Raw genomic sequence first — 21,486 nt, 5'->3', positions numbered from 1 at the left:
ATTATTTGGTGCTAAAAAACAAACCGACTCTCAAGCCACGAAAACATGGAGGAATCTTAGGTGCATATTCCTACGTGAAAGGAGCTGGTCTGTAAAGACCAAACACTGCAGGATTCCAGATCTGACATTCTGAGAAAGGCAACACCATGAAGACGGGTAAAAGACCTGGGGCTGCCAGGGCCTGGGGGGAGGGAGGATGAATGGGCAGAACACAGGATGTTTAGGGCAGTGAAAATACTGTGCACGATACTATAATGGTGGATACAGGTCATGATATATTTGTTCAGACCCATAGAATGAACAGCACCTTAAATGAATCCTAATGTGAACTATGGACTTTGAGTGAGAATGTGGTCGGTGCAGGTCCATCGATTGGCACAAACGTGCCACCCTGATGGGGGGGGGGGTGCTGAGAAAAATGGGGGAGGCTGCGAGTGTGGGCATAGGTGGTGTATGGAAACTCTGTGCACGTTATATCCAAGAAATAAGGTCTATTTTTTTTTTAGAGGTAGTTTTACCTTTTATTAAAAAAAAAAAATTAATGAAGACCACACAATCCTTGCAGAACGGTTGTTACAAAAATCAAATACCCAAGTGGCTGGGGAGGATTGTCCTAAATGCCTTTAAAGGCATATTCTCACAAATGTTAATCCTTCGTGTACACTTGGCTTTAGGTTAAAAGAACACATCAAATTTTATATAATCATACAGGCATGTGAGTCATATACAAATGCATTCTTGCACATAATTATAAAGCTATTAGTTTACTCTATGCAAACATATATGCTAAGCTAAATTTATCATCTTCAAACGCCACCTCTGTTCCTGCTGTTTTTTAACTGCCCAAGTTTTAGATTTCCACTTTTCCTAAATCCCTCTTCAGCCCCAATTCCCATCCTATTTTTGTGTAAATCCAAGTCTTCCCCTAAAACTTCTCTGTATTTCTGGAAGAGAACTTCTCCTAACAACCCATGAAAACCACCAGCAGTGATGCAGATTTAGTTTTTTGAGTTAGAGGACAAGAGCTTGATGGGTCCTCTGTATTCAGATCTTTTTTTTTTTTTTTGCTATCTCTGCCCATGCACCTTCTTCAACTACTGGCTTATAAATTAATTGACACAGTTCAAATATCCTGAGTATAAACATTTCTGGAGTACATTTTTCTCAACCTAAGGTCCTCTGTGGAAATCATAAAAATCTTAGTTTTTTGAAAATAGGCGGTTTTCCCTTTTTCCAAATATAAAAAAAGAGTGCTGCATATGCTCTTCCGAAGCCCTAAATGGCCACGTCCCCGGTTACAACACCGTCCCCGCCAGCCCCCGGGGTGAAGAGTAAGTGTGGCAGGTGAGGTGGCTGATGGCAAGGGCACACGCGGGGCACAGCTCCCTCCACTCTCCACCCAGGCTGCCGGGAGCCTGGGGGGGGGGGGGGGGGGGGGGAAGGAGGCCTGGGGAGCCGCCTCCCACCGTTCTTCCAGTCCTGGCGTCCACCTCTTGATGACCGAACAGGCACAGGAACAGCCTCTGCACAAAGATGAGTTGCTCCAGTGTTTTTTATTAAATGATACATCAAAAGTATAAAAGTGGCCTGGGTGCAAATGACAGGACAATGCATACAAAAGCACTATCGACTACATGCGACAATTATGTTCAGCTTCTATCGTGATGACTTTGTATCAGTATCCAAAATGATAAAGTCCAGAATTTTTTCTTAATCTAGTCCTGCATGATTGTAATTCCTGAGGTGAATTTAGCGTCCGTTGCCAACATCCTTGCATGTAAACCAAGTCTTCTGAGAAGAATTCAGATGTTCATATCCCCACACCCACTACAACGGAATTCGTGACTGTTACCATAGATTACAGATTTAATTTTAAAAATGGAAATGAGCCCTGATGGCACTTCTCAATCTATGTAAGTAATTCTAGCTCGTCAACAGGGCCTCGCAAAATCCTCTCACTTGTCAAGTATGTCTTGAGGGGATAACAACTTTTGGCACTCAGATAAAAATTCTTGGTTAAGGTGTAAGGACTGAACGCTGACCACCGCACAGAAAGTCAAAAGTTTCAGTAATTTCCACAGGCAGCACAGAGTCCGCACCCTGAAGAGGACGCCAATTTTTCCAGCTCCAGCCACGATCACTTTCCCTGTGGAAAATGTTCAAGCTAAATGCGGTCAGTAAACGGGAGCCCGCGCAGTTCACGCCCAGAACACGCTTTGCCACTTCCGGCCGACCGGGCGCTATTGTAACAGGTGTTGTCAGGGATATCGGTCTGGAGACTCCACGTTATAAAAATGTCTGAATAAATATCAAAATAGCATTTTAGAGATCACACACTAAGAGCTCTCACCGGTTTTTTTTTTTTTAATCCCAAGAACGAAAAACTGGCATTTAATGAGACTTCCGGAGCCCGAGTGGGTAGTGGCGGCCCCTGGCGTAGCTCACCTTGTAAGTGCACAGCTGAAGGCCACACGGAGGTTACACAATGCCATCTTTTAAAAAGTGCCTTCTGGTATTTCTCCTAAAGCCTGTCTCTTCATGCTTACTCCACATTCTTTATATAATGAAATAAACTCTTTGTTTTACTTACAGCAAAATTAAAAGAATTATTTCCCCCTCTTCCTTTTAATTAAATCTTCCAATAGAAGCCAAAATGGTCCAAGGAAAGAAAAAGTACATTGTTACCTAGTTTAAAAGTTCAAATTTATATAGTAATTCAGATATCTAAACCTAATTATAAATGGTTATCTGAAAAACCACTAATCATAAGGAAAAAAACAAAGTTTATAGAAAATAGTTTTTTCTGGCTTTAGTGTTCTTTTAAATGTTTTCTCAGAACATGAATGGATTTTTCTACAAATCCACCTAATTCCAGCCCGAAGGAAATTTAATTAATGTAACCTTGTTAAAGAGCAGAGCATATGGCTATAAAGGCCTGGACTTTTTTTTTTAAGAACATACAGGTACTAATAAAATCCCTTTAGCTCTTACAAATTTAAAAAACTTTATCATACCTTCTGAAAACAGTATTTTTTTTCTCTTTCAAGTCAAATCCAAGAAGCTGGAAGCTATAAGTTAGTTTTTATTCACAAATGTAGTAAAACAGGAGGGGCTAAATGTTCTGCAGAAACTCGAATTTCTACACAGTACAAACATTAGTGATGTATTTTGGTAATGTTGGCAGAATAAGTATGGTACTGAATACACACAATTTTAAGACAAAAGACGCCTCAGATAGAAATGTCATCTCTTTACTGCTTGAGAAACAAGAGGATCTTCAATATTATTAATACTCCCCTTCTCCTTTCTTAGGTGGTCATCTGAAATTAACAGAAACAAACGTCAGTACTTATCCCAAGTCAAAATAAGCAGTGTGCAGACATATCTACGTGTATTTTTGAATGCTGTATCTTGAATACTATAGGAGTTCTTTTTTTGAAAGAGATTTCAAATGTTTATTTTTGAGATACAAAGACAGAAAGAAGGAGGCAGGGAGGGGGAGAGGGGGAGAGGGAGGGAGGGAGGGAGGGAGGGAGAGAGAGAGAGAGAGAGAGAGAGAGAGAGAGAGAGAGAGAGACACAGAATCCAAAAGAGGCTCCAGGCTCCGAACTGTCAGCACGGAGCTCGACAGTGGGCTTGAACTTGTGAATCACGAGATCATGACCGGACCTTAAGTCGGACGCTTAACTGACTGAGCCACCCAGGCACCCCTGATATTGTAGGAGTTCTTCAGGTGACTTGGGACAAAGAAAGGAACTCACCATTTTTAAACCATTATTGAGGAGATCGGAAATGTTTAGTACTAAAGACTCACTCTCAAGGGTGGAACAGAGAGCATCCTGGAGTAAACCCATGGGTAAGTAGTAGTTGTAAACTTCTCTTACACGATACGTAAGGAATGGAATTTGCAAGGACAGTGTTCAATGAGCATTTTGAAGGATGACTAAATTCTTCAACTAAGAAGAACTTTGAAACTAAGTTCTACCTTTGAAACTAAGAACTAAGAAACTTTTCTTCAAACAGAAATGCCTCTCGGCAGCACCCTCTTGTGGCCAGAAAAAAAAACTAGCAGTTTACATCTTCCTACCCAAATCAGAAAAGTATCACAGAAATTGTAGAAAATCTTCAGTCAAAAACACAACAGTAAAGCTCCAGGAAGAGTTCAGAAACGCCCAAGGCCCCGGTGACCACTCCCTGTGCTCTGGCAATAGAAGGGGCCCTGGTCACTTCTGCGGAATTTCTTTTGTCATGGAGGCAAAGGGGTAGAGGGCAGAAGTGTTCTAGATTAAAAGAATCAAATGCAACAAAAATGCAATGCAAAGACTAAATTCTGAGAATTGTGAAGAACTGAAAATATTCCCCAGACACTTTTTACAATGGAAAAACCCATTTTTATGACAACTAGATGACAAGGGAAAAAGAATACAAATCTAGGCAGTTGTTAGAAATATGCAATTTTAGCACCACAAGCACATACTGGATTTTCTTTTCTTGATGCTTCTTTATTTTAATTTTTTTTTAATGTTTATTTATTTTTGTGTGAGAGAGCGAGACAGAGACAGAGCACGAGCAGGGAAAGGGCAGAGAGAGGGGGAGACAAAGAATCTGGAGCAGGCTCTGAAACAGGCTCCAGGCTGTGAGCTGTCAGCACGGAGCCCAATGTGGGGCTTGAACCCACAAACCAGGAGATCATGACCTGAGCCGAAATCAAGAGTCTGACACTTAACCGAAGGAGCCACCCAGGTGCTCCTGGATTTTCTAATTCTAAAGACAATTTGCTTCTACACCCATTCCCACTAGTCCACCACAGCTGATCACCCTCATAAAAAATGGGAGACTACTGGTCTGGATCACAGATGACCACCTCCCTCATTTTTAGGCAGCTTTGCTAGACAGAACAAAATTGAGGCCACAACCATTTCAGGTTTTCTAGAAAAGCACTGTAAAGAAATGAAGTTGTTATGCATGTACCTTACAGATGTGCAATCAAGCTCCGTTAATGATTTTCTCTGCTATGAGATATCTGGTTTTTTATTTATACCAAAAACTACTTTGCTTCCATATTTCAAGCACTAATACCAGCACCACTAATGAACTGGTTACCATTCCAAAGGTGAGAGTGTCTACATAAACCCTCTTTTTTTCAGCACTCTGAAAGCTCTGATAAAGGAAGTGCTTCCATGCTAGAATGCTTTAGGCTTGTGTTCAAATAAAAGAGAATTTCATTTTAAGTGTTTTATGTCAGTCGGATGAGCTTCTGTAGAGATCAGGTATTGTAATCCGAAGAATAATTATTTTCATGTCTCCATAACCTTGTCAATGTTGTCAAATCAAACACATTTCCATCAAACAGTAAGCTAGAATCCAGAAAGTAAACAGAATACTCGAGTGTGCGACTGGGACACAATGCAATTTTGGGCTGATAATTCCTCACAAATCATTGCACAGGGGCACCTGGGCGGCTCAGTCGGTTAAGTGTCCGACTTTGGCTCAGGTCATGATCTCGCAGTCTGTGAGTTCGAGCCCCGCGTAGGGTTCTGTGCTGACGGCTCAGAGCCTGGAGCCTGCTTCCGTTTCTGTGTCTCCCTCTCTCTCTGCCCCTCCCCCACTCACGCTCTGCCTCTCTCTCTCTCTCTCTCTCAAAAATAAACATTAAAAAAAAATTGTTTTTAATCATTCCACAAAGAGTTCATTGTTATCAAGAAAATTTTTGACGGTCAAGAAAAATAACTTGCAAAATCACGGTTCTTCTTTAGTTCAGCTGCCATCCTCCTTTCTGAGCTTTCCACAGAGTTTACTCACTCTAAGCGGAGTCTCTGAAGGCCCCAAAGTAACTAATGCACTCTCCTCCCTCTCCCTCTTTGGCTCGCCCACGCTCGCTCGCTCGCTCTCTCCCTCCCTCTCTCTTCCACTCCCCAGCCCTCCCACCTCCCAGGTGTGAAGCCACAACTTGCTACTCTGTGACCCACATCTCAAAACAACAGAACTCAGTTAAGAAATACTCTGTTCCTTGTAACTTTGTTGTTAGCCATTAGCCATGAATGAGATCGATTAGAAAAAGCTTTCAAGCGGGGCCACCACATGGATGGAGCTAGAAAGGATTATGCTAAGCGAAGTCAGTCAGTCAGAAGAATAAATACTATATGATTTCACTCCTATGTGGAATTTAAGAAACAAAACACACGAGCAGAGGGGGAAGAAAAGAGGGGCAACCCAAGAAAGAGACTCTTAACTAGAGAGAGCACACCGACGGTCGCCAGAGGGGAGGCGGCTGGGGGTGGGGGAAAGAGGTGATGGGGACGAAGGAGGGCACCTGCGATGAGCACCAGGTGTTGTAGGCAAGTGCTGAATTACTACGTCATACAACTGAAGAAAATAAAAATGAAAAGCTTGCAAGCCAGAAACGTGCTCTCTCCAGAGATTATTTTCCCTCTTGGGAATGAAAATACCCGTGTCGCGGGTCTGCCGCGTGAGCGAGTGTTCACGTGTATAACATCCCCCGGTGGCGATCACGCGGAGAAAGTGCGATTATCGTACACTCTCGGTAGGCACGTCACCTGGTAAAGCCGCTCTGGAGGGGAATCAGACAGTATCCGCTACATTTTTTAGTACGTATATGCTCCGAACCAGCAACTGGACTTCTGGGCATCCGCACAAGACAAACACGTGTGTGGGCAGGAAGTAATTCTATACCGCTACATGGTAGAAGCCAAAAATTAAAAACATGACAGCACATCGGTAACGAACGATTAGCAAAGCCACGCGATACTACACGAAGTTAAGAACGAGGTAGGAGGGGATGTCCACGTGCTGACAGGACAAGTGAAGAAAAGCCAACTGCAGGAGGACACGCACAGGAGCAGAATACATAAATACACAGGAAACGGATCCCGAGGGAGACCTGCCGACCTGCTAACGGGGGCCTTCCCTCCGTGGAAGGGAGGGAAAGTGGGGAGTCGGGCCGAGACAAGACGGAAGAGATGAAAGGGAAGTTTACACTGTATTATCTGAACGTTTCGACATTTACTCACGTAATTGTTTTAAGTACTTGCCGGCCAGTGGGCACTCACGACAGTTCCTCACAAACCCCGAAAAGTGTACAAGAAGGGCACGGAGGGATGCCGACTCGGCTAAAAATGTTCAGCTGCAGGCTTCAGAGGAGTCACCTAACTTCTCAGGGTCGGTTTGCTCAAGCGTAAAGTAAGGAGGTGGGATGATTTCCTGTTCAACGGTCTATCAGCTCAGCATTCTAAGATAATGGATAACTCGTAGTGAAATCGGAAATCACCTCCTCAAGAGGTTGCCTTGCCTCACAAATACTTCACTTTCAGATCCGAGGAGACACAGCAAGCATTTGGCATGATCAATACTGCTCACAGCAGCTTATGAAAACTACCAAGGGCGATCTGTATTTCAGAGGTTTCTACACGTTTCTTTCCACATTCCAGGGCTATAGCTGTTCTGTTCATCTGCTGCCTGAGCCCCACCTACGACCGGCCTTAGAAAGAGGTCACCTCGACCGAAGCTGGAAAGGAGGAGCTAATAAACCACTCGGTTCAGATTAGCAAAATGACAGCCTATTGCTGATGTGAACACAACAACAGAAAGCTCATTGGAAGAGGGAGCATTCTGAAAGAAACCGAGGCTATCCTCCGAAGAATTCGTTATTTATAGGTAGCCGCCAGTCTTCCACAAACAGTATTCTAAAAATGCAAAGTGGGGGAGGGGGTACCTGGGTGGTTCAGTCAGTCTGACTTGGCTCAGGTCATGACCTCGCAGCTTGTGGGTTCGGGTCCCAAGTCGGGCTGTGTGCTGACAGCTCGCAGCCCAGAGCCTGTTTCGGATTCTGTGTCTCCCTCTCTCTCCGCCCCTCCCCCACTCATGCTGTCTGTCTGTCTCTCAAAAATAAACATTAAAAAAATTTTTTTAAATAAAAATGCAAAGGGTACAGAAACATGTGGCTTCTCTATCTGTAAGCAGAGATCTTTCCTCACTTTTGGGGGGGGGGGAATGATGATTTGATAAAACGCTATTTGTTCAGTACACCAATAATCTAACCTGCTCCAAAGAGTACAAATCTATGTGAAAATCAGGTTTTTTCCAAACTTCTGTATAGAAATAATATCTGAGAATTTTGTCCAGTCATTGCCCTCCAGATTCTCCTTCCAAAAAGCATTTTGTTTTTAGGATAAGTAACAAAGACCAAAACTGTATTAAGTGTAAGTAGAATTAAACTATGACTCAAAAGCTCAAGAAAAACTATTCCAGAGAGAAATATTTAAGAAAATATACATGCTGACAGCAAAATGATGAATTTCAGGAAATTCATACCCCTTTGCCTTCTTCCGCTAGATTGTCTGCCAAGATCTGGGTTTGGAGGCTGAAGTGAAGACCCTCTCGAAAATGGATTTTGGAGGTCCTCCTTAGTTCCGTGCAAGAAATGAGCTAAAATTCCATATAAAAGAGGTCTATAGCAGGAAGAAAACCACAATCAGTTAAAATTATAGATACAGGAAAAGCTTAAAACAAACCTCTCTTTTATGTTTATGTTTATTTTGAGAGAAAGTGAGCATGCACGCACAGAGGAGGGGGGCAGAGGGAAAGAGAGAATCCCAAGCAGGCTCCACGCTCAGCACAGACCCCGACTCGGGGCTCATCTCATAACCATGAGATCACAACCTGAGCTGAACTCAAGGTTGGGCGCTCAACCGAGCCATCCAGGCGCCCCCAAAACTCTACTCTAAGGCAGCCTCTGCCACCTGAATGGCCAGGTAATTCTCTATACTTAAAGAAGATGCAGGGTTACTATCCAAATGGGGTACCTGGGCGGCTCAGTCAGTTACGTGTCTGACTTCGGCTCAGGTCATGATCTCATGGTCTGTGAGTTCGAGCCCCACATCGGGCTCTGTGCTGACAGCTCAGAGCCTGGAGCCTGCTTCGGATTCTGTGTCTCCCCCCCTCTCTCCCCCTCCCATGCTCATACTCTCTCTCTGTGTCTTAATAATAAACATTTAAAAAAATATTTAAATTTAAGAGTACCATTTAACTCGAAAGACAATTTAAAAATCCAGAGAACCCATGTTACCAACTTAAACATCAACTAAACTGAAATACAAAATCAAACAATACACAGGAATTCAGCTTTTCAACTTTAAAGTTCAGTGTAAGACTTCCCAGTACCTAGCACTGTCTGAATACAACAGGTATTCAGGAAACGCTGGATGAATAAATCCTTGTCAAATTAGGTCATATGTCTCAAGAGCCAGGCTGCCTGGGTTCAAATCCTGGATTTACCACTTGACCTCAACAAGATTCTTAATGTCCCCAGCCTCTTAAATGTTTTTTCCTCTATAAATGAGGATAAGTGTAGTCCTTACCTCCTAGGGTTATTGTGGACTAAATGAGTTCATAAATGTCAAGCGTTTAAAACCATGCCTGGCACATATTAAATGGCATATAAATATTAGCTGTTCAGGAGTCAGGTAAGAACTAATATTTAATAAGCTATTTTTAGGGCAGGCAGTTTAAAGAAAAAGTGATTTTTACAGTTTCCAAATCTCTCTCCATTCTATCTTCGCCCTGTAGATGTCATAATCATCATCCCCAATTTATACGTGAGAAAACCAAGGCTCAGGGAAGATATGCTGGAGATTTCTTAAATTTTTTGTAATGTTTTTATTTATTTTTGAGACAGAAAGAGACAGAGCATGAGCAGGGGATGGGCAGAGAGAAAGGGAGACACAGAATCCAATGCAGGCTCCAGGCTCTGAGCTGTCAGCACAGAGCCTGACACAGGGCTCGAACCCACAGACTGTGAGATCATGACCTGGGCCGAAATTGGACGCTTAATGGACTGAGCCACCCAGGCGCCCCTGGAGATTCCTTAGATAGTAAGTAAACAAACTTTCCAGTTGAATCCCAAGTCCCATACTCTTTGCATTACAATATACTGCTCAGAGATGTACACGAGCAGCCCTGCACAAACGGAAGCTATGTGGCTGACGATGGGAGAGACAGAAGCACACCAGAAATGTTTCCAATCTCATCACTGAAAATACAACTTAACTGAGTTTTTGGGGACAACTATTTATTAGCTGGTGTGATAGCTTAAAGTATGACATTCCTTTCCCTCCAAAAGGTAGGGCCTAACTGCCTTCTCCTGGAGTGTGGGCTCAAGTCACTTCTTTGAACCAAAAAACATATTAAATGAGAGTGCTGTGTAACTTCCAAGACTGGGTCACAAACCACCGTGCCCCTCGGCTTCCTCCTTGCCTTCTCTGCTGGGTCACCATGTCATAAGGACATTCAAGCTGTCCTAGGGAATGGTACACATGGAAGGAATGGAGTCTTGTGCAAGCAGCCATGTGAGTGAGCCACATAGAAGGGGATCCTCCAGCCCCAGCCACGTCTTCAAATGACGACGTCCCTGGCTACCCTTTAAGTGGATCTCCTGAGAAATGCCCCACTAGCCCCACCCAGACATTTCTGACCACAGATAATAAATGTTTGTTGTTACAAGCCACCAAATCCTGGCGCAGTCTGTTACGCAGCAATAAGTAACTCCTTGCATGCCAACCGTTTCATAACACAAGGAAAGCAGGAAAGTAAGTTTCTCCATTTAAGATGCCTCAACTCTTATGAAAGGAATAAATCTTACAATCCAGGAACATAAAATAGGTCTTTTCGTTTATTTTACTTTTTTTTTTTTTACTTTTTTTTTTTAACGTTTATTTTTTTTTTTAGCTAGTTTTTTTTTAATTTTTTTTTTTTAATGTTTATTTATTTTTGAGACCGAGAGAGACAGAGCATGAACAGGGGAGGGGCAGAGAGAGAGGGAGACACAGAATCTGAAGAAGTCTCCAGGCTCTGAGATGTCAGCACAGAGCCCGACGTGGGGCTCGAACTCACGGACCGTGAGATCATGACCTGAGCTGAAGTCGGACGCTTAACCGACCGAGCCACCCAGGCGCCCCTCTTTTCGTTTATTTTAAACCAATGTGTCCCAAAGAGCTAATTGGTTCAAGAAGATTTTTAAATGTAAACAATCTTGTTCTTAACATCAATAAAGTTTTTAAGATTTAAAATTTTAAGATTCAGATATTTTTAAATGTTATTAGAAAACAAAAAACTAGTATATTTAATCCACAAATTCATGGATACTAAGATTTTTTAAAAAATAAAAGTTAAGGGGCGCCTGGGTGGCTCAGTCAGTTGAGCGACCGACTTCGGCTCAGGTCATGATCTCACGGCTCGTGAGTTAGAGCCCCACGTCAGGCTCTGTGCTGACAGCTCGGAGCCTGGAGCCTGCTTCGGATTCTGCACCTCCCTCTCTCTGCCCCAACCCACTCACATTTTGTCTCTGTCTCTCTCAAAAATAAATAAACATTAAAAAAAAAATTTATAAAAAAAAATACAAGTTAAAAAAGGAGAATATTTTTTCAGGTTCAGCCTTACAATACTTTATTTGCAATGATAAAACACAGAAACTCTGAAAACTAGTCTTCTTCATAAATTTGGCAAACGCATTCGGTGGCATGGCTTGACCTAACATAAGGCTATTTTAGACTTTATCCTACTTTGTATGCAAATTCTTAAGTTTCTCTGAAAAATATGAATGTGTTTGTGGAAAACCACTTTACGCTCACACTGGCACATGTATCTAGTATGTGGTATACTTACCATTTTACCTTTTTTCCCCCAGCTCTACTGATGTATAACTGAGAAAATTGTAAGGTATTTAAACTATATAAGGTGATAACTTGATATTTATATATATATATATATATATACACACACACACACACACACACACACACACACACACGGCAAAGGAATTCTCCTCAGCAAATTAAGTAACATATCCATCATCTCACACATTTACTTTCGTAAATGTGTGTGTTACTTTTGTGGGTGAGCAAATTTCAATCTTACAATCCATATTACTTTTTAAAATCTGAAACCTTCACAACAGAAGTGTTTTTAAGCAAAGCAGTAACTGTCTTTCAGAAAGCAAACTGCTGGCAGTTTAAAGTCTAAGTTGGAAAAGAAAGCGACTAGAGACAGAGAAAGCAGACGGCTTCTGAACAACACAGCGTGGGGCAGCGGGAGTGGATGGGAGATTCCGCAGAGGTAGAAGGGATGCGATGTGCAAAGTGACTGGTGGAGAAAGGAGCTGGAGCCACAAACATAAATGGACTCTGAGTTGAAGACCCAAATGGCTACATGAGGAACGTACGAGGGGGGTTTAAGGAGATGAAAACGGCAGATTTAATTTTTGGACACAGTGAGTTTGAGATGCCAGCAGAAACGTGGGCCCACAACTTAGGGCATGTGTTCGATGTAAAGTGGAGTCACAGCTCAAGAGGCACCATTAAAGACTCAGGCATACTCAGAAAAGTGGGCGAGGGGACAAGATAAAAAGTTTTGTTAAGGACAAAACTTGAGTGGTCACAATTTAAAGGAAGCCTAAAAGAGCCAATGAAGAAATTGAGAACACTGTTAGGGAAAGAAAAACTTAGACAGTAAAGGTCATAAAAGACAAATGACAAGAGGTGTTTTAAGGGACAAGAGTCAGTATTACAAAATGCCACAGAAACTCCAGTGAAACTGAGCTTCTCAAATTGGAAATACACAATATACAGCCACTCTTGGGGCCGGGGCCTTGGGACAAAGTACAGGGTAAAGGTGGAGTATGATCCTAGAACATTCATTGTGCAAAGACTTGTGGGAAAGTTCAATTTAATTGGTATGTCCTTTATAACATTTTTATGGTAGAACAATTATATCATGAAGTAGAAAGAAAAAAATTCAATAAAGTTTTCGAAAGAGAAAACATAAGATTTCAAAGAAATTTCTTGCTAATGGAAAGGCTGCTTTGAGCCATGTCCCCTGGCCTCCTACGTACGTTTTTGTTTTTTGTTGTTTTTTTTTTTTTTTGCCATTCAGGGATTCTCTGGGAAAAGTTTAAGCAACTCTGAAGTAAGAAAAGAACCACGAAACTACTCAAAAGTGGTCACCCTTCCTTTCAAGGGCAGAGTTTCAGTACAAATGGTGATAGAATTTAACATGCAGAGAGGGCAAAAGAGGGGACAGTAACAAAATGAAAACAGAGGGTTGGTTTTCACTAAGTTCAATGGTCAAAACAAGTTGATTGGGTTTTGGGGGGATCTGAATATATTCCTAAATTGAAGTGAAGGAAATAATCGGGAGGAAGAGTTCAGCGTGAGTAAGGAAACAAGTGATAAAAGATAGTCTCAGATGGGAAATAAAAGTGGGGGGGGTGGGGTATGGACCAAGAAACCAAGAAACGTGACCCTTAGCAGGACTGTTGCTCAGTCCTCTGAAACCACAGGAATTTTAGCTCCAGGGAGCAGACGCCTTATCTTGTTTATTGCTACACACCTTGGATTTGGTGCAGTGTTAGACACACTCGAGCCAAATAAATACCTGCTGAATTAAAACGAAATAAAACCACCACTATGTGATTATGACTCCAATACAACACTATCTAAAAATTTATTTTTAAGTTTTTATTTTAAATTTTTTTAACGTTTTTATTTATTTTTGAGACAGAGAGAGACAGAGCATGAATGGGGGAGGGTCAGAGAGAGGGAGACACAGAATCCGAAACAGGCTCCAGGCTCTGAGCTGTCAGCACAGGGGCCCGATGCGGGGCTCAAACTCACGGACCGCGAGATCGTGACCTGAGCCGAAGTCGGCGCTCAACCGACTGAGCCACCCAGGAGCCCCAAGTTTTTATTTTAAAAAAAGTTATTAAAAAAAGTTCTTGGCACAAAAATAGACACTCAGATCAATGGAAGAGAATAGAGAACCCAGAAATGGACCCACAAATGTATGGGCAACTAACCTTTGACAAAGCAGGAAAGAATATCCAGTGAAATAAAGACAGTCTCTTCAGCAAGTGGTGCTGGGAAAACTGGACAGCAACACGCAGAAGAATGAACCTGGACAACTTTCTTACACCAGACACAAAAATAAACTCAAAATGGATGAAAGACCTCAATGTAAGACAGGAAGCCATCAAAATCCTCGAGGAGAAAGCAGGCAAAAACTTCTCTGACCCTGGCCACAGCAACTTCTTACTCAACACGTCTCTGGGAGCAGGGAAACCAAAGCAAAATGAACTATTGAGACCTCATCAAAATAAAAAGCTTCTGTACAGCGAAGGAAACAATCAGTAAAACTAAAAGGCAACTGATGGAATGGGAGAAGATATTTGCAAACGACATATCAGATAAAGGGTTAGTATCCAAAATCCATACAGAACTTATCAAACTCAATACCCAAAAAATAAATAATCCACTGAAGAAATTGGCACAATGAATAGACACTTCTCCAAAGAAGACATCCAGATGTCCAACCAACACATGAAATAATGCTCCACATCACTCATCATCCAGGAAATATAAATCAACACCACACTGAGATACCACCTTACACCTGTCAGAAAGGCTGACATCAACAACTCAGGCAACAAGAGATGTTGATAAGGATGCAGAGAAAGGAGGATCTCTTTTGTACTGCTGGTGGGAATGCAAACTGGTGCAGCCACCCTGGAAAGCAGTGTGGAGGTTCTTTGAAAAATTAAAAAGAGAACTACTCTACGACCCAGCAATGGCACTACTAGGTATTTACCCAAGGGACACAGGTGTGCTGTTTCAAAGGGACACATGCACCCCCATGTTTATAGCAGCACTATCAACAATAGCCAAAGTATGGAAAGAGCCCAAATGTCCACTGATGGATGAATGGATAAAGAAGATGTGGTATATAATATATACAATGGAGTATTACTCGGCGATCAAAAAGAATGAAATCTTGCCATCTGCAACTACGTGGAAGGAATTGGAGGGTATTATGCCAACCGAAATTAGTCACAGAAAGACAAATATCATATGACTTCACTCATACGAGGACTTTCAGATACAAAACAGATGAACATAAGGGAAGGGAAGCAAAAATAATATCAAAACAGGGAGGGGGACAAAACAGAAGAGACTGTGAAATATAGAGAACAAACTGAGGGTTGCTGGAGGGGCTGTGGGGGGGGGGGATGGGCTCAGTGGGCAAGGGGCTTAAGGAATCTACTCCTGAAATCATTGTTGCATCATGTGTTAACTAACTTGAATGTAAATTATAAAAAAAATGAATAAATTATAGAAAAAAAAAAGTTCTTACATTGTGTTATCCTTTGATTCTTCAAATGCATTTAGTTCCCGAATGAGAAACTGTCTGTCCAATGGTACTACAGGCTGACCAGATTCTGGAGGAAAAATCAGGTGTCTTTATTCATCTAAAAAGCACATATGATTTTGATAAGAACCACTCACCAGGTATACAGACTTTTCAGATTTTCAGTAGGCGAGGCAAAATGGCACAGCCACTTTGGAAACGGGTTGAGCCATTCCTTACAAAGGTGAGCATGTACTTACCACACACAACCTTGCAATCCCACTCTTAGCTCTTTACTCAAGAGGAAAGAAAGCTTACTTTCACACAGAAACTTGTGTGTGAATGTTTATGGCAGCTTGATAATTGCCAAAAACTACAAACCACTGGCGATAATGGATAAAATGGGCACAGCCATACAAATGAGTGCTATTCAGGGGGAAAAAAACCCAACACAGCTGAATCTCAAATGCATTATGCTAAGTGAAAGGAAGCGGACTCAAAAGGCTACTTCCTGAATGGGTTCATTTCTATAACATTCTGGAAAAGGCAAATGACAGGTACAGAAAACAACAGATCAGTGGTTGCTAGGGGTGGGGGTAGACAAAGAAGTTGACCACAACAGGGCAGAGAATTTTTTGAGGTGATGAAAATACTCTACATCGAGACTGTAACTGAGGTGGTAGTTACAAAACTATGCATTTGGTAAAATTCATCGAAGTGTATACTAAAAAAGGTATATCGTACTGTTAACTATACCTGACTTTTTGAACAAAGCCGAGACACTTAATATGAAACTTAAAATGATGGTTACCATACTTCATTTTAGGGAAGCCCAAGTCCAAGACCGCGTTCATTCTATTTTCACAATTTTCTTCTTTTCTGAGTACTAATAGTATTATGTAGCCATCTGTAACAAACTGAGGAAAGTGGATACTGATACTGAAGGTCCTTAGACCACTAAAAATCCTGGTCATTATTCAGTTAAGGTATATGCTTAACATTAAATAAGACATCTAGAATATCAATAAAAGAGCTGTTAAATCAAAGTCCCAGCATCTCAAAGAACTCATTCTCTCTTCCAAAATCTACTTCATGGTTTCTTTTCTTTAATGAGAGGTGAAATAATCTTAAAGCACAGAGCAAAGCTTAAACAAGGCCATCAAATGATACAGGTGCAATCCTTCCAATCCCATTTCTCCCTCAGCCCAGAGGAAAGTCTTGACTACCGTGCATTCCTTTCAGTTTACTTTCTTCACAAATAAAGTTTAACAGATAAATGTCTCTTCAACTGTCCATCTCCTCCCCCCAATACCAAGGTTAACTCCCAAGAGGAAAGTAAACTCCTTCCTAATCCATTTCAAATATCACGCTTTTACACACATTTGCATATATCCCTCACCTATAATAGTAGCAGTATTTTGAAGTTTTATCTCTAGTGCTTCATATTTTTTAACAAAAACTATATACATCAAAACTGTATTTTTAAAGTATATCTATAGAAAAAAGCTAGCAGCAAACAAAATGTCAACAACTGCTTATTCTCAGTATCAGGCGATTTTTCAAAGGGTGCACCTAGTGTTTATCTACTTTCCCCTACAATACAATAAGCCCCATGAGAACTTGTTCAAGCTCTGGAAAGAACCCATGAGACGTTTATGTCCCTGTCACTCAGATGACACTGTGGTAATGGAATCGGATTTCCAGCGTAAATATTTTCTGAGAATTGAGGGCAGGGAAAAAGCAGATGTTGTTTCAGGTAAGTAACAATAACCTCTTACCTGATATGAGGACAGATGCTGTATACTTGTATTTGTTGAATTCCAAATACTCCCGAATTAATTCATTAATTAGAAGGTTTTCATGAGACAACGGCGGTCGGGGTTCACTTTCATCATTCAGGGCATTGAAAACTTCAGCTCGGATCCTTGCTTTTAAATGCCCTAATACTCCTCTTTTCTCCAAGGTGTCCTTTAAAACTGTTAAATATAAAATATTATGTTTCAATCATAGGACAAATTTGGTAATTTTTTAAGTAATCTCTACATCAACATGGAGCTCGAACTCATTCAAACTCTTGAGATCAAGAGTCGCACACCACCAACTGAGCCAGCCAGGCACCCCTCAATTCTTAGGCATACTTGGAAGAAAAATGTGTGACTAGTAAAGTGGCCTAATACCCACTGTTCTGATCTAAACAATGTGCTAAATGCAAGTTATCCAATTAGCTACCACAATTCATGTTTGTAATAAAAATATAAAGTTCTGAAGTTGCAATGATTTGCTATTTTAACATATTTAAGCAAACTCAAGTTTATCTTTCTAACATCATCACTGTCAGTAGCTATAGTCTGATATGCATCTTTAGTGAGGGAGGAAAAGGGAGCATAGAATTAGCTCACTGGGGCCTGAAATTAACCCTTACTGACTCGTATGTTTTCAAGAGTGATTAGCACTGCAGATAGGTTCTGTATGTCACGAAAATCTCTGGTGTAGAAAGATGATTAAAGACAATGAATGCATTCCATAAAAGGAAAGAATATGTTGTCTTTTGATAAAAACCTATGCTATCCAGAACCCTTGGGGAATGGCCCATTCACAGCAAAAAGGTATTTTGGGTTTGTTTGTTTTTTTAAGACACAAGTTAATTTCCTAAAAAACAACAGGATTCTGAAATTATAAGCCTAGTTAGAAATCTAACACGTAGATTAGCCTAGTTAGAAATCTATCACTGCCACCTTGAGACATCGGGGATATATGATGAGTGTAATCTAACTTCTTGAGGAGCAAGGGTCGGATTGCTGTATCAGTTATGATAATGAGATTTACCTATAAATGTTAGTATAGATACTGACGGGCACAGGGCTGAATTGGCATCATTCCTTGCAGTGATCTGGAAACTTCTTCGTTCACATTGTCCCTCAAGGCTAAGTAACAAACCCAGACAATCAACACCTCTCACCCACAGTGCCTAGAACACAGTAAGAGCTCAAAAACTCTACCTGGGAGCATTATAATACAGGGTGTAATAAACATAGCTTAATACATACTGTGCCCTACCCAAGGCACCAAATAAGTACATCAACATAAAGAAAAACTCATAAACAGAGCCCAAAGAACTTATCCATTTGTCATAAAATTCCTTTAAAGCTTTATTATACAACAACAAAAACCTGGGTCTTAGGATTCCATTACAGAGATACAATCTAGACTGAATTTTAACCTTTCTTGCTCCTTGTTTTTAAATCATCCCTTCAACCTATTTGGCAGGTATGCAAGTACAGTTATCACCCAATCAGACTTTGTAACAGGCCCATAAAAGGAAGGTCCAGCCTTATCACAGTCTTGGGATCATAACCGAACCCGTTCTTTAACTCCATCTTTGGAAGTAGATGGGAGAGTTTTCGCTGGCCAGGATCCTGTCCCAAAGACTGTATGTGCACAAAGCACAGCCTCAAACTCAGCAGAGAAATGCAAATTAATGAAGCCGGAGTTAGGAAATCTAGGCTGGCTGTCTCATCGCCAGCTCACGCCTCAGTTGCCCTCTCCAACATGATGAGCTCCACCTCTCGGAGGCAGAACCAAGGGAGATGCAGAGCTTCAAAAAGGGACAAGGGAACCAAGGGAGATGTGAAAGCTTCAAAAACGCACAAGTCCATACGATGTACGATAACTGATTGGCAAACACACTGTCACTGAGATTCTCTTGGACACAGAGCATATTCAGAACTGGGCAACGCAGAAAAAACATAAAGGGCTCCCTAGATCTGTGGGGGACACTCACTCCTAAACCGCAGAGTTACATCTTCTTTTGGGGTTCTGTATTATTTTGCCCTTCCTTCTATTCTGTTTAAAATACGGTGCTACAACTTCAGAAAGAGGTTCTTAACTTGCCTTAATATCCCAAAATACCTTTATTTTTTTTAAGTTTTTTATTTATTTGGGGGGGGGAGAGAACGCGTGAGAAGGAGAGGGGCAGGGAGAGAGGATCCCAAGCAGGCTCCCCGCGGTCAGCGCAGAGCCCCCACGTGGGGCTCCAACTCGCAACCTCAGGATCGTGACCTGAGCCTAAATCAAGAGCCACCCAATTGAGCCACCCAGGTGCCCCCCTCCCCAAAGTATCTTTAAATCCTCTGAAGTGGGGCGCCTGGGTGGCGCAGTGGGTTAAACCTCTGACTCTTGATTTAGGCTCAGGTCACGATCTCGTGGGAGTTCGAGCCCTGCCATCGGGCTCCGTGGTGGCAGTGCAAAGCCTGCTTGGGATTCTGTCCCTCTCCCTCTCAAAATAAATAAATAAACTGAAAAAAAAAAATCTTTAAAAAAAAAAAAAAAGATAAATCCTCTGGAGCTGATGCGATATCACATGTGTTACGTATTCCCTGCGGGGAGTGAGATCGGATTCCCGTGAAGTCTGTTCTTGTGGATAAAGGCATGCCTTTTCCAGGACTGTTCAGCCCGGCGCCCAAACACACATTTACGTCAATGCTTCCAGCATCCTCTTCTCAAAGGGATTCAACCCCTCCCTGCCAAATCTTTAAGAATTACTGATTTGGATCCCAAGCTCCCTGAAAACTCAACTGGTTTTATAAACTGGGTAGCAGCATCACCCAGGGATTAAGACCTGGAGTTCAGGTGCGGCTGATCTAGGCTCTCGCACTGGGCCTCCCAGCTAAGGCGCTTTGCGCGAGCTATTTCACCTCTCGGCACCTCTATTTCCCAGTCTATAAAATGGGCATGAGATTATGACACAGGATCTATTAGGCAATACTGGGATTAGGTAGTGCTTGACATTTAAGGCTCTGTCGCTTGTAACTATAACTACTATTATTTGTCTGGACATCCGATCACACAAAATCAACGGTGAACAAACGTTTCCAGCTTAATCGACTCGCACCTTTGTGGAACTCTGTTGAAAACTCCAGGAGAATGGCCAGGCAGCTTCCCACCGCCAGTTTTTCCCCATGGAGAGCGGGACGCACCTCACAGGTTGTTGCAAGGATTCAGTGACAACTGAGCTAACGGTCTGGGACTGTACCTAACCCCAATAAAAAGGCTGTGGGTACTGTCATCACTCAGTCCCACATGAAGGGAGCGGCCCAAAGCTTCGGCCCGAGAGCGGTCTCACAAATGCGCCCAGAGGCCCAACGTGCAGGACTGCAGGCCCCTCGGGCACGTGAGGGTCCCGCAGCTCCTGCTCCAGCTCAAAGCCGATTTCAAAACTGCCCCAGTGCGACCGCTTCCCTCACACAGGGCCCGGGCGCAGCGGCCGCCACACCAGTCGGACGCTCTGCCGACCCTGACGCCGCAGAACGAGCCCCGCGCCCCCGGAAAGCCGGACTCTGTTTCGCGCGCGCTCCTTTCGCTCCATCCTTTTCACAAGAGGAAGGCCAGACGCCTTTCACCCGGCAAACGGCCCACGCGCACTCACCAGCCTTGAGCTCGGCGACAGTCGCCATCTTTCAACCGCCGTCAGGGGCGCGCCTCGGCTGTGCGCACGCGCAGCTCCGCCCCTCTCTGCGGCATGGTCTACAGCCAATAGGTGCGCCGCTCTCGCTACACTCGGTCCCACCCCTTTCAGTTTTCTGTCTCCGGGGTTGGTTGGGTGGTGACTCTCCGGAGGGATTTCACCAATCAGCGAGCTCTCTAGGTGCTGCGGGAGGAGGGAGGAGGAGTCAGGACCAAGATCCTTTACCTTTGCGTGCCACTGGCACTTTAGTTGACTAATATTTCCAACGTGTCCCCACTGCTCGTCTCTGCAGCCTCAGGGACTAATTGTCAATGGTTACCATGTGTTGAGCCTGTGGTTCTCAAACTTGAGAGTGTCTGAGAATCACCTTGAAGACTTGTTAAAGGGCCCCACTCCTGAGGTTGCTGATTTAGTCAATCTAGGTTGAGATCCGAGAACTGCTTTTCTAACAAGTTCTCAGGTGACGGGGATGCTGCTGGCCTGGGGATCACACCTTGAGAACCCCTGTATTAAGTACTTACTAGGAGCCTGACAGTGTGCTAAATCTTACACACTTTGGCTCATTGATTTCTCTACTATTAGTCCCATTTTACAAAGGAGGCAACTGAGTCTTTGATAACTGATGAGGCTTAACCAAGATCGCAAGCAAATGGAGGTGATTGGAATCCAGGCCTCTTGCTTTTCTAGGCCTGTTCTCTTAAACTGACACTTAATACTGGGTAGTACACATGAGGAGTCCAAGAGCTTTCTGTGAATAATTGATGAACGAATAAACTCTACCATCCCAGTTTTGTACCCAAAACAGTGGGAGGTTCTGTGATTCCAGTTAG

At 42.6% G+C, this 21,486-nt stretch overlaps 1 protein-coding gene across 4 annotated transcripts; it reads right to left on the bottom strand.

Annotated features, from left to right (window-relative positions):
• Positions 1-1,534: 1,534 nt before the first annotated feature.
• Positions 1,535-20,689, bottom strand: CEP20 (centrosomal protein 20). 4 transcript variants are annotated; one of them, XR_001510867.2, is made up of 6 exons: positions 20,618-20,689; positions 16,971-17,168; positions 15,199-15,283; positions 8,332-8,468; positions 2,446-3,320; positions 1,535-2,298 (listed from the first exon to the last, which is right to left on the bottom strand). XR_001510867.2 is itself a non-coding variant. In XM_007087321.3 (6 exons), exons 1-5 carry the CDS (start codon positions 20,643-20,645, stop codon positions 3,244-3,246), a joined length of 525 nt encoding a protein of 174 aa, XP_007087383.1. In that variant the 5' UTR covers positions 20,646-20,689; the 3' UTR covers positions 1,535-2,298; positions 3,210-3,243. The 4 variants fall into 4 exon arrangements, 2 of the variants coding, with proteins under 2 accessions (XP_007087383.1, XP_007087382.1); XR_445741.3 differs by having other exon boundaries at positions 3,015-3,320; XM_007087321.3 differs by having other exon boundaries at positions 3,210-3,320.
• Between the last annotated feature and the right edge of the window lie 797 nt (positions 20,690-21,486).

Source organism: Panthera tigris, chromosome E3 (genome assembly GCF_018350195.1).
Source record: "Panthera tigris isolate Pti1 chromosome E3, P.tigris_Pti1_mat1.1, whole genome shotgun sequence".
Classification (NCBI taxonomy): domain Eukaryota; kingdom Metazoa; phylum Chordata; class Mammalia; order Carnivora; family Felidae; genus Panthera; species Panthera tigris.
The sequence above is the reverse complement of the archived record's forward strand: the minus strand, read 5'-3'. Positions and strand labels throughout refer to the sequence as shown.